The 13,783-nt window shown below is 32.9% G+C and overlaps 1 protein-coding gene across 2 annotated transcripts in view; it reads left to right on the forward strand.

Annotated features, from left to right (window-relative positions):
• Positions 1–10,723: 10,723 nt before the first annotated feature.
• Positions 10,724–13,783, forward strand: part of LOC118191744 (regulator of chromosome condensation-like) — a 63,451-nt gene continuing 60,391 nt past the window's right edge. Inside the window, exons 1-2 of one of the 2 annotated variants that reach the window (XM_035362587.2) lie at positions 10,724–10,862; positions 11,333–11,708. In XM_035362587.2, coding sequence (XP_035218478.1) covers positions 10,821–10,862; positions 11,333–11,708 — 418 coding nt within the window. In that variant the 5' untranslated portion in view covers positions 10,724–10,820. Of the gene's footprint in view, positions 10,909–11,332; positions 11,709–13,783 lie in introns of both variants that reach the window. The other variant, XM_035362588.2, reaches the window with a different exon arrangement.

Genomic DNA, 13,783 nt, shown 5'->3' on the forward strand with positions numbered 1-13,783 from the left:
CGGTGACATTCATTGCCTTCAGCTGATAGGTCTCGTTTTCTTTGCCATACTCAAAAAATCTAAAAATTTTTCAAAAACAACTAACAGATGCATATAACAAAAATTAAGTAAATGCATATAACAAAAATTAAGTAAATGCATATAACAAAAATTAAGTAAATGCATATAAGAAAATAAAATTAAGTAAATGCATATAAAAAAACTGAAGTAAATGTATATAACGAAAAAAAAAAATGAGGTAAAAACAAATTTTCAATAATTTTTCAATACAGTAGTTTTTAAATTGCTTGTTTTCAAATTTTATTTCATTTTTATGTATGTAGTAATATACAGTGTATGTGTGCGAAAGTGTGCTTGTTCGGTATATCCATATATATTAATTAAATAAATCTGATTTGAAAATGCATGCACTAACGCACTATTCTCATAATTTGAAAAACATTAAAGTATTGTCTGAGAAAAATATTTATAAAGAAAATTAAATTTCGTCTCCTTACTCGGTGCTGTGTAAAAAATTTAAATAAGCTTATTAATTTTTTATTCTTTATTAAAAACAAATTAGTTTCTTTTCATCTATATATGAAAAATAACAAAATCTTGCTGTCAGAATGGAAATTCTTAAAAATATAAAACTCGTCTTTTTCGAACAAAAGTTTCTGAGAAATTTCTCTAGGTCAGCAGGTTAATAGGACCACTGACTGCTTTGTTTGAAAAACCCGATGAAGTGGATGATTTTACCCCCAAAAGGTTTTCTTTAACAAAGCAGATGCGGTCCAAATGGCTTTGCTGAGAAGCGTTCGTATTTGAATAGCTTGAAGCTAGAAAGCTTGAGTTGGAAGACGTTCCCGAAGCAATCAGTCAAACAGCAATAAAATTTGTTATAGATATTTCTCTCTCTCTCTCTCTCTGTGAGTTCTTGAAATCTTGGAATGGGTGAAAGTTTATTTTGTTTTACATATATAAGGAAACTTCATGTAAAGCAAAATAATTCAAGGCACCCATTGTATGTTAATCATTGTACGTCCCCTCAGCTCTTCGGTTGGGTATTAAGAAAAGAAATTCCTATACTGCTTTTGTATTACTCGTACAGTGAAAGATTTGAAAAAAATAGCTTCATATGAAAAGTTTTTCTCCGATGAACGAATACAGCTGAAACATGTTTCTGTCTTCAAGTATATCCACAAAACATGAAATAGTATTGTACTCTTTTGTATTCTATTGCATTTTTATATTACTTCGTGGTAAATTTTTTTATTCTTAAATTTCTCTCTCTCTTTCCTTATAATACACAAGTACTCTTCCCAAATATGGCTGACCTATGAACCTAAATTTTTATACTATAAAATTTTATATAAAAATTAGCCGTAATCATTAGACACAGCTTTGTGTATATTATATTCTTGAATACATGCCTGCAATTAATACTAAGAATGATATTGATAAAATTCGTGATATAATTAATAATGAAAATACCTTTTAAGCTAAAAACCGATTTGAATCTTTTTTTCATTATAGGGTAACATGAGCCAAACAATTTTCGTTAGAAACATACAATTATGCTAACTTGACACATCAGATAGAAAATAATTTATCGTCATCATCGGATATGATAAAAGATTTATACGCTTAAGATTTTGGATTATGATAAAGCCCACAGGACCTATTTGTCTAAGGGAAAGGAAGTCTTCAGGGTAGATTTTTTTTTCGGGGGGGGGAAACAAACTGTTAATTCACAATCAATTGTACTTATGAAAAACCCCTAAGCCCTCCCATGCAGCCGCTAGAATTTACCGGTGCTCAGCTATTTTACCGTTTGGAGACTAGTTGGCTTTCTGAACTTAGGCAATATCTATCTGAATTTGAATATTTGCATAAAAATCGAGCAAAATAAAATGACACATTGTAAATAGTACATTTTACTGAAATCAAACTTTCTTTGAAAAAGGAAAATTAATTGTAAGGAATAAGATGGATGCGTTTAATTAAACGGCGCGCAATAACAGCGCTGATCATATGTTTCGTATAGGAAATTATTTTCTTCTTGTTATCGTATAACGGAAAATATCCACAGATTATATTTTACAGTTTTTAAGAAGTCATGGGTTTTCTGCTTTAAGAGAACACCTTCGTGGGCAATTTTCTAAATAAAATTAGCTTGAATTCACGTTACGCATCGGGAAAATCATAAAGACCGCAAGCAGCTAAACTGTTCGGTTGCCAACAACAAACTACCAACATCCAGCAATCTTATTCATTCAACTATAGTGAACTTAAACTAATGTTTGTATATTATTAGTAGTATTAAAATAACGAAAATATTTATTCTAATAAAAATTTTTGTTTGAATATCCTCCCTAGTAAGGTATTTCCTTTGGTTGGAGATTTGTCAACAATAAATGCTATGTTCAAACAAGACATTTATTTAGAGCATAATGCTTCAAAAATGTATGCTGGGAGCCCTAGAAAAAAAATATCGCCGGAAAATATATCTCCGAAAAAATATTTAATTATTCATATTCTTATGATTAATTATTAAATAATTAATAACTTTTATAATTATTAAATGAAAGGCTTATTTATACTTTACCAAATGTACAGCAACACTCTTTCTTTACAAAAATACCATACTGAATAAATTATATTGTAAGCTAATAAGTAACAACATTGCTTTGTTTAATTAAGATATTGTTACGAAATTGGTATTTAAAAAAAAAGCTAATGTTAGTTCAATTATAAATTAAATGGTTTTATTTCTCGCGCAGTGCAGCGCGTGACGAATATTAAAAGAAAGCTAAGCCGGAAAAATTAAAAATACAAGAGCGCGTGCGTTAAATAAATAAATATCTCTTTTTGATTTCGAGAAAGTACTGGAAAATTCTAGCGCGTGATTTTAAAATCTTATAAAAGGAGGAAAACATCTCAGTTTGTAGTAGTTGCTTAGTTTGTTGTTGTTTAGAAAACTGCCGTTGTTGATTATAGCGAATTCGCGGATTAGCGTTCTTTAGCTGTTTTGAATTACGTTCTATTGTACATTTAAGTAGTTAAAAGATAACTACTGTGAGATATTGTGATACTGCATGATAATTTGAGAAAATTTAAGCATTTCTGTTGTGATAATAATAAATTTTTGTTCATTTTTCATCGGACTTGTGCATTCATTTCATAACGAACCCGTACGCACACAACAATTTTTGGTGTCAGAAGTGGGATTTGAATGCCAATAACAAGAGCGATGGAAGAGCAATTAAGGCATTTAATATCAGCCTTTGCCTCATTTAAAGAAGAAATGAAATTGGGCCAGGAATCCCTCAAGGAAGAAATGAAAGCTGCACAGGAACAAATGAAGTTGGGCCAGGAATCCGTTAAAGGAGAAATGAAATTGGGCCAGGAATCCGTTAAGGAAGAGATGAAATCTCTTAAAAATGAGATGAAAGCAGGTCAGGACGAAATGAAAAGAGAAATTACCTGCGTAATAGAAAATAAATTTGAGGCTATGGAAGGCAGAATAGACGCGGTTGAAACTAAAGTTGGACAAATAGAAGAAAGAGTTTCTTCGGTAAAAGAACAAGTAGAAGAAAGAATTTCTTCTGTAAAAGAACATATAGAAGAGAGAGTTTCTGCCGTCGAACAACAAATTGATGATAGGGTTTCTGCTGCCGTCGCCAAAGAAGTTGACAGCCTAAAGAAGTGCATAGCGACGGTAGGAAACAATTCTGAAGGTTTCAAATTTTTATCGATGCCTGCTCGTTCCGTTCTGAAACTATCTACATATGATGGGAAGACCTCCTGGCAGGTGTATAGGACACAATTTTCTATCGTTGCGGATGCGAATGGATGGGATTCCCAAGCTAAGGCCTGTCATCTCGCCGCTTCTCTAAGAGCCGACGCAGCGGATATCCTTCAGACTCTTCCCTAAAACAAAAGGTTAGATTTCGAAGCTCTGTCCGGCGCCTTGGAGTTGCGCTTTGAGGAGAAGTGTTTAAAGGACTACAGCAGGCTTCAATTAAAATCCCGTCAACAGAAGCCCACCGAATCACTCCAGGAACTCGCCACGGATGTTGAAAGGCTGTCCCACCTCGCATTTACGGAGTGCCCGAGAGAAACGAGGGAAATTCTGTCGCTGCAATATTTCATCGATGGCATCCGGGACCCTGAAATACAGAAAGCACTGCGAATGGCAGATGTAAAGGATGTAAAAAGCGCTCTGTTGTACGCCGTGAAATTGGAGGCAGCCCAGCAAGCAACTCTTAGGGATCGCTACCCAGTCAGAGCTGTGCAAGGGTCCACGACCCAGGGGACCAATTGATGGCTCGTTTAGATGATTTATCCAGACAAGTCGATGCTTTGATACGGAGTAGCAGTGAGAACAAAGTGGCTGTAAGATGTTGGAGATGTGGTTCTGAAGGTCACCTACGACGGCATTGCAGAACACCCCAGGGCACGGATAATAAAATGGATGAGTTGACAAGACCAGTGAATGCTTTAAGACGAAATAGTGGTGAAACGAAACCGACCCTAAAGTGCTGGAATTGCGGTGTTGAAGGCCACCTACGAAGGAATTGCAGAACTCCCCAGAGCACGGAAAATAAGGCATACGATTTAAACAGACAATTAAATGTCACAGGAAGGAAAAGGACTGACAAGAAATCAAAGTGCTGGAACTGTGGAGCTGAAGGCCACGTACGAAAGAATTGCAGAACACACCAAGGTACGAAAATTGAGACAATTTCTGAGCAACGACGCAGGAAACAAATTAATGACCATATCAAGGAACGGAGGTTGCCAGATAATGAAAAACCCTGTTTTAAAGCGCTTAAGATCTCTATAGTGAGTGGCAACAATAACGGACTGTCCATCAATGGGAATATGGATGGAGTTCCTTGCAATATGATCATTGACACAGGAGCTAATGTTACCATCATTAGGAAAGATTTAGCTGAACAGTTTAAAGATAAACTTATTTGGATGCCATCTTGTGTTACCCTTCAGACTGCGTCTGGTGACAAGATCGACATAACTGGGAAGTTAAACGTAAACATCACGTTTGGAAGTGCCGCCTACCATCACACGGCATATGTGGCGGATATTACAGATCCATGCATACTCGGATTGGACTTTTTAAGGAAATACAATTTTTCCTTAGATTTCAAAAACAATAAGCTGCTTTCAGCATCTGATGGCATGACTATCCATCCTCAAAAGGGATCCTTGCCTGGAAATGTCGACGCCTTGTCCGAAAGATCGAGCTCGGGAAGCTGCCGAAAAGAAACGCAAGACTGCCAGCTATTCTCCATCTCAGAAGCTCTTCGGTCAAGACCTTCGTCTGCCTTGTGACCGCCTGTTTAGTCGCCCTACGGAGGCGCCTTCATCGCCTGAGGAACACATCCAAGATGCCCAGGCCCGGTTTGAGAGGATGCATCGTTCTGCACGAAAGCGAGTCAACTTGGCGACGGAGAAAATGAAGACCAGATGCGACACAAGAGCTACTAGACATAGATCCAACAAAGGAGACAAGGTGTGGTTCTGGAACCCGATTCAACGAAAAGGACTGAGTCCTAAATTACAGTCACTTTTGGATGGTCCATATACAGTGCTGAACACGAATGACGTCGTGGTTCGGATTCGTGAATCTTCGAACTCTTACGACAGGTTAGCTCATTACTATGGCCATAGTACGTAATGTAAATAATTGTAAATAGTATCAGACCATGGTCCTTTTTGTTTATAAATGTGTATTTAGTATTTGATTTGTATTTAGTAATTGATTTGCATTTAGTATTTGATTTGTATTTAGTATTTGTTTTGTATTTAGTATTTGATAGCATTTGATTTGTTTAAGTTAGTTATTGCATTTATTGTTTATATTGTTTGATATTGTAATGTAATGTTTATGCCTCAGTTGCATTTATGCCACAGTTGTAAGTTTAGCTTCCTGTCCAGGGATTGTACTGCCCGGGACGTGCAGTCCTTGGGAAGGGGGCAGTGTTACGAATTTGGTATTTAAAAAAAAAGCTAATGTTAGTTCAATTATAAATTAAATGGTTTTATTTCTCGCGCAGTGCAGCGCGTGACGAATATTAAAAGAAAGCTAAGCCGGAAAAATTAAAAATACAAGAGCGAGTGCGTTAAATAAATAAATATCTCTTTTTGATTTCGAGAAAGTACTGGAAAATTCTAGCGCGTGATTTTAAAATCTTATAAAAGGAGGAAAACATCTCATTTTGTAGTAGTTGCTTAGTTTGTTGTTGTTTAGAAAACTGCCGTTGTTGATTATAGCGAATTCGCGGATTAGCGTTCTTTAGCTGTTTTGAATTACGTTCTATTGTACATTTAAGTAGTTAAAAGATAACTACTGTGAGATATTGTGATACTGCATGATAATTTGAGAAAATTTAAGCATTTCTGTTGTGATAATAATAAATTTTTGTTCATTTTTCATCGGACTTGTGCATTCATTTCATAACGAACCCGTACGCACACAACAAAATATCAATAAACAATAAAATATATAGAAATATATAGAAAATATATAGAAATAAAATATACAATAAAATATATAGAAATATATAGAAAATATAGAGAAATAAAATATACAATAAAATATATAGAAATATATAGAAAATATAATAAAATAAACACAATAAAATATATAGAAAAAAAATATCGCCGGAAAATATATCTCCGAAAAAATATTTAATTATTCATATTCTTATGATTAATTATTAAATAATTAATAACTTTTATAATTATTAAATGAAAGGCTTATTTATACTTTACCAAATGTACAGCAACACTCTTTCTTTACAAAAATACCATACTGAATAAATTATATTGTAAGCTAATAAGTAACAACATTGCTTTGTTTAATTAAGATATAATAACAAGCCGAACAAACATTAAATTGAAAGTCAAACAACTAAAATCAGCGTTATATTTTCAAATTTTCACAATCTAATTTTCATTATATCTTATCTCGTTCATTGGCGCTTTTGCAGCTGAAGATGATGGTTCGGTAAAACCATCGAAACTAGTCCTGTGAAAATTTGAAAATATAACGCTGATTTTTGTTTTTTGACTTCCAAATTAATTGCTTTGTTTGTTATTAATATGTCTCATCTTTCCTATTTCAGATAAAATTTACTAGTGTTTCTTGGACAGGAAAGCAAGAATTTTTATTTTGAATCAATAAATTTATGATACACTGAAAACGGTCTCAAGTTCTAATTCCCTTTCTGAATATCTTGAATGTATATGAAAAAGTAAAATGCAAATTTAATATTAATATTATCACCCTTAAAAAACACCCAAATGTTTCGCTTATTACTCTCTGGAAACTACGTAACAATTAAGGAAAAAAGAAATTATTTAAAATAATTATTAGTTGCATGCAGTTGAAGAATATAAGAAAATGCTGAAGGTTTTAAAGATTTTTAATTAATGACAAAAATACAGAAAATCGGAAATAATACGAAATGTTTCAGCAATATCTCAGAAGGAATGAAAGTTGCACCAGATATTTGTGAGAATATAATTTTAGTGATAGCAGTTTAATCAGTCTGCATTGAAATTCCGGTGATAATCAGTGACATACAGATTTAGGTTACTTAGGTTAAAAATGCGTTATAATTTAAAATATAACCGGGTAAATTTTAAAACCAATTTATTTGAAACTAGCAGCTTCGCTACAAGCCTTCGTCTGGCTTTTAAATGTACCGGAAAAATGGCTGAAGGAATCGCCAAACGTTAAATTTAAAAACTGCGTAGGATTTTACTCTGCAGAACAACTTCATAAAAAAGTTATTACGTATAACAAAATTACAATGAAATAAGCAATATCCCTTAATACAAATATTAATTATCCTAATAAATAAATTAACCAAATTCCCTTTGCAAAATCTTAAGAACTCAAATGGTATAAAGGAGGTTAAGAACTTTGTTTCCTAAAAAAAATCAGTCAAAACTTTTCAATATCTTAAAAACAGTGAAATGAGCAATAAATAAAATAAAGGAATGCAAAAAACAAAAAATTCTGAAAAGCAAAGTATAATTAATGATATTTTATCTTATGTTTTCAAGGTAAAAAATTACAATGAAATAAGCTATATCCCTTAATACAAATATTAATTATCCTAATTAAAAAATTAACCAACTTTCCGTAGAACAAAAATCATGCAAAACTTTTCAATATCTTATAAACAGGGAAATAAGCAATAAATAACATGAAAGCAACTCAAAAAACAAAATTCCGCGCAGAATTTTACTCCACAGAACAACTTTATCAAAAAAAAAATCAATAAAAATATATTTATATAAAAATGAAAATGAAATATACCAATCTCTTAAAAACAGTGACATAAGAAATACGATGAAACAACGTTGCCAAACCCATATTTCTAAAAGAATGAAACTATTCAAAATGATGCGATTTGATCAAAAATCTATCAACAACAATAAGACAGGAAAATTGTTGCCAAAATCACATTTTTAAAGATGGGAGATGTGAGAAGTGTACTCGGAAGTTTCATTTAAAAAATCTTTTAAAAATACAAAATATTATCATTTTTCCAAAATTCTTTTTGTAAAAGCATTCGCAAGGATGAAAGTTTAACGTGTCCAAAAATCAAAGAAAAATAAACTGTACATTTTTAAAAATAAACTTTTTTAGAAAAAATCCCATTGAAAAAGTGTTAAGCTCCCTTTGTTAAATAAATTCGTATTGAATCGATTTATTGAAACACGAAATTTATTTTAAGTACGTAAAATAGCTAAGTGCCTACGTTTCATGACGATGTAAAAATGGAGTGTGTAGAGTAAAATCTCGCTTTCCTATAGCCCATTATGTTTCAAAATTACACGATTTCGTCACCAAACATGAAATAAAAAAAATTCGAATCGCTTCGCACTGGCTCTTGTGTAGATGTACCTATGTACCAGATTTCGTAGCCGTGGGTCTATTAGCTTACGCGCAGCGCGAACGAAAGGCACACACACAGACAGACTCTTTCTTTTATTATATGTAGAGAAGATATGTAGAGATAAGATTGTTTAAGGGAAGGAAACTTTTAAGTTTCGCAGCTGTACCCTGACCCTTAAGACGGTCATCACGGAGAGTCTAGCCTTTTGCAATTCTTTTGAGAGCTCACATAGATGCGAACAATATATAGTAATCAATCTCACTTAGCGGAATCATTGAAGTAAAATTCTGGGAGGGATGGGAAATAACAAAAGAACTGCTTGACAATTTGCAGAGGTTTAGGGTTATTTTCGCGACATTTTACGGGAAGTTCGGTCCAAAACTAGCGACAGTTTTAAAGGGATTCGCAGAAAATCACTCGACAGGCTAAGGGTTAAGCAATCATCGGTTCTATATGCATTCAGTCCATTACAAACGGGTACGAACGCAACAATTTTTGTGTCAGGGATGGAAGTGAATGATAGTGACAAAAGCGATGGAAGAGAAACTGAGACAGCTGGTGACAGCCTTTCCTGAATTTCAGGTACGGAATATGAAACGGACGGTCAAGACTCTTAAAGAAGAAAGAAAAGCGGGAGGCCGTTAAATCACCAGAGGATGGAACCTGGCTAAGAAGAAATTGAAGCAGGTCAAAAGGAAATGAAACAGAAATTATTACCATAGTTTAAGGCTATGGAAGACAGGATATGCATGGTTAAAAATAAAGCTTTTAAAACTGAAGCAAGAGTTTCTCCTGTCAAACAACAAATCGAAGAAAAAGTTTCTGCTGCTGAACAACAAATGGATACAGAGTTTCTGCAGCTGTAGCAAAGGAAGTTGAAAGCTTGGAAAAGTCCATAATGACAGCTGGACACAATTCCGATGTCTTTAAATTCGTACCTATGTCTCCCCGACCATCTCCAAAGCTATTCACGTATGAGAGAAAAAAAACCTCTTGGCAAGTGTACAAGACTCAGTTCTCTTTAGTGGCAAACGCAAGTGATGGGATTCTGACACTAAGCCCTGCCATCTTGCCGACTGTATGAGAGCAGACGTAGAAGATAGACTTCCAACAAGATTGGAGTGGATTCCCAAAACAAGAGGCCAGATTTCGAAGCTCTATGCAACGTATCGGAGCTGCTCTATGGCAAAGAAGTTCTTAAAAGTCTACGCCAGACGTCAGTTGAAATCTTACCAAAAGAAGACCCCGGAAAAACTTTGACAAGGATGATGAAAGGCTATCTCATTTCCCCTTTTCGGACTGCCAAGCTAGGGAAAGCCAATACTTGCAGTACTTCATCGATGCCATCCGGGATGCTGAGATACAGAAAGCCCTGCGAATGGCGAAAGTGAAGAATCTAAAAGCGCTTTAGTATATGCTATGAAATTCGAGACAGGCGAATCAATAGCTCGTAGGGACCGTCACCCAAACAGAGCTACTGAAGTCCAGAAGCCAACGGATCAATAAGTAACTGCTCCTCTAGAGGATTTGTGCTTTAAAGTGGAATATAAGGGGCAGTAATACCGATCCTAAAGTTCTAGAATTGCGGTTATTTTGGATTTGTGCAGCAGCAATTTCTGGCGCAAAAGTCGCCGCTACACAAAGCCAAAATAACAAGTCAAAAAATTGCACAAATTCGGTGTCCATGTACCGCCAATCATCGCCAAGGGGCACCCGTAATTATATTTTTACCAATTCAGGATACGTTTCTGGTTTTATTGTGCGATTGTTTTCTAGCAATTTATCAGTAACCAGAAAATGCATTTCACGCAATTTAATATTGCAGCCTAGTTAATTTGACAAAATTTTATATTTTTATTTTCTTGATTTATAAAATTATAAACGGCAACCACTGTAGCCTTTTGAATGTTTACAGCGCGGTACCGTGTGCAATTCGTAAAAGACGTGGTTAGTTTTTAAGCGTCATATATATGCGGTTTGATTCTGATAAATTGTATGAACATCTTCCTGTATTCTTAACTTGATCTGTATTTAAATTGTTATGTTCTCGTCTTGTGTTAATGTTATACAAATTCCGTGAAATTAATTAATATTAAGCCTATTTTGAATATATGGGAATATCATGTGATATATTTTTATAACAATTGTAAAGCTTAGTAACATTCATATTTGTTATCATTTTAAGTACACAGTATCCTCAATTATAATTTAAATGTGGATAGTAATTTTTTGCAAATTAAATATTTTAGAGCGTTTGTATTTCTTTCCAAAATCTACACATTGCATTGTATATAGTGTTTAATATATTTTTAGCTGTGTTAAATATCAACGATTTAAACTTGTTACATATTTGTTGCCCCTGTAACTAAATGTAATATTAAATTACATTTAGTTAATTAGTTTTAATTCTCTTTTAGGTTTGTTTTGTAAATCATACTTATTTGGGCAATATGGTTAAAAGAACTCAGAAATCAAAGGCCAAATCATCTAGTTTAAAACCTAAAGCTACTGTCCAAAAAGGAACAGGGGCTAAAAAAGCATCCTCGCTACAGAATGGATATCCTGACAAAGACTTGGAGAAAAAACATGTTACGAAAGATAAAGAAATTTCTGCTGAAGAAACACAAGAATCAGTGCCAGATGAAATTATAGAACCAAAATCTGAAGAAGCTAATAAAACATATGTAAAACAATCACAGAAAAGAAAGTTTGTGGAAGAAAAAAAGCTTGATGTTCCCAGCACTTCAAGAGAAGTCACAATAGTTACTAAATCAAAGGCAAAGCGACCAAAAGGTAATTAGAATGTTTTTAACCCTCAAAAAATAATTTTTTTCTTTAACTTGTTAATATGTTATAAATTCTATATAACACATTGTAAGTTGTTTAATTAATGATCTGAATGCATGCTAAATACACATAAAATGAATTGATTTTTGATTGTACATATTTGGATTCTTGATGTAGAATTGGGTTATTTATGAAGTTCAGGTATGTAATGGAAGCAGATTTTCTGAAGAAAGTCATCTACAAGAAAAAAAAAAAAAAAAAAGTGGATATGGGGATACTTTAAATTGCAGTTGAGTAGCTTCAAAAAGTTTTTACCATAACAAATTTTTAAAGTTGTGTTACATTTGTGGGTTGTTTTTTTTTCCTCCTTTACACACAGCAAAATGTTTTATTAAATATCTCAAACAAAATATCACTTGTTGCAAGCTGATAAGACTATTTTTGTGTAGAATAAAATTGTAACTCGCGGAAAATTTCAGTTTTAAAAGTAATTTTTAAACCACATTTTTGGGTAAAGTGCAGAATCGTCCACTTATATGGTGTGTATCGATGTGTACGTGGACAAAGTCAAGGAAGTGCGCAATGCCAAGTTTGTGCAATTCTCTGATTTTTTTTAAGTGACAATAAGTCGATGTGTACATGGATAACGAGTTTGTGCAATTCTTCGACTTGTTATTTTCAAGTTGGTGATTTTGAGAAACGTGCGAAGCAGCGGGTGATTCTGCACTTTCCCCACATTTTTTTTTTTCTTTCATATTTCTTTTATACATGATATGGAAAAAAAAATACTCAAGCTTTAAGTGTAAAACTGTATATGATTGATTGAATAAAGGAGTAAAAAATGTACAGAAAGATTTCCTATCTAAATGTTATCACAAAATTTCGTCCCCACCGTCTGATTTTTATTGCAAATAACAGCATACAGAAATAATACTAGGCATAATTAAATTTGATTTATTGAATTAATAATATAAGGTAATTTTTTTAAATGATTTACTTCTACATACTGATAAAAAGTGCATTTTTATAACGCTTTCCTGCTGGGCATATCAGTCACCAAACTAGGGATGGGCAATTTGCATTGCTAAACTTAACTTTGGATATTTCAAATTTTGGTTCATTATGAGAGGAGCTCTCAGATAGTTATCAGAACTAATTTTAAAACTTTATCAGTATGTTTTCCATAAAAATTTTATAAAATAATCAATTCTAGAGTAATATAATTTTTGGACGTAAATAAATATATGTGGAAAAAATATATAAACAATCACAGATTTTATTTAACACATTAATAATAATAAAAATTATTAAAAATCTCTTTTATAAAAAAATCAGCATGCATAATTTTTGACTTATCTTAAATTAATATGTATTAGAATTGCTATAACTGTCACTTTTCAATTCTGCACCACATATATCATTCCTGTCATCATTGTCAGAAAAAGACTCATTTATCATTCATGTATGCTCCTCTTCTGTTAAATACTGTTTTTGTTTTGCCATTTAGTCATAAAAAGTAGTTCACTAAATGATACAAATTATCCCTCTGAAGATTGAATCTAAAAGGAATAAATACACCCTCTGATATGATTGAACATCTACCCCACTATATTGCAGAAAAAAAAATGTTATGAAGCATCTAGAACTACATGTTTATGTTTATATCAACTGTCACATTAAAGAGCTATAATCTTGTTTAAAACCTACAAACTTTGCTTATGAAGCATCTAGAACTACATGTTTATGTTTATATCAACTGTCACATTAAAGAGCTATAATCTTGTTTAAAACCTACAAACTTTGCTGTCATTCTGAAACAAAATGCCAAAAATCATTGCAAAGATTTAATTTTTACTCAGTAAGTTTAATGCGTCATACTTCACTTAAATAATAAATTTCATAGTAATAAACATACAGCTACATCTAGTAGTAACAAAAAATATTAAATTTTCCATCTAAAAATTCATATGTGATACACCCAGCTATAAAGTGAATTTAAACAGCATTTCATATATGACTCAGCCGGCCATAAGATAACATTTGCATATATGATGTACCTGGTACGAAGGAAAAATTAGCAA

The sequence above is a fragment of the Stegodyphus dumicola genome, chromosome 10 (genome assembly GCF_044657685.1).
Source record: "Stegodyphus dumicola isolate Sdum_Otavi_A_Nest chromosome 10, ASM4465768v1".
Classification (NCBI taxonomy): domain Eukaryota; kingdom Metazoa; phylum Arthropoda; class Arachnida; order Araneae; family Eresidae; genus Stegodyphus; species Stegodyphus dumicola.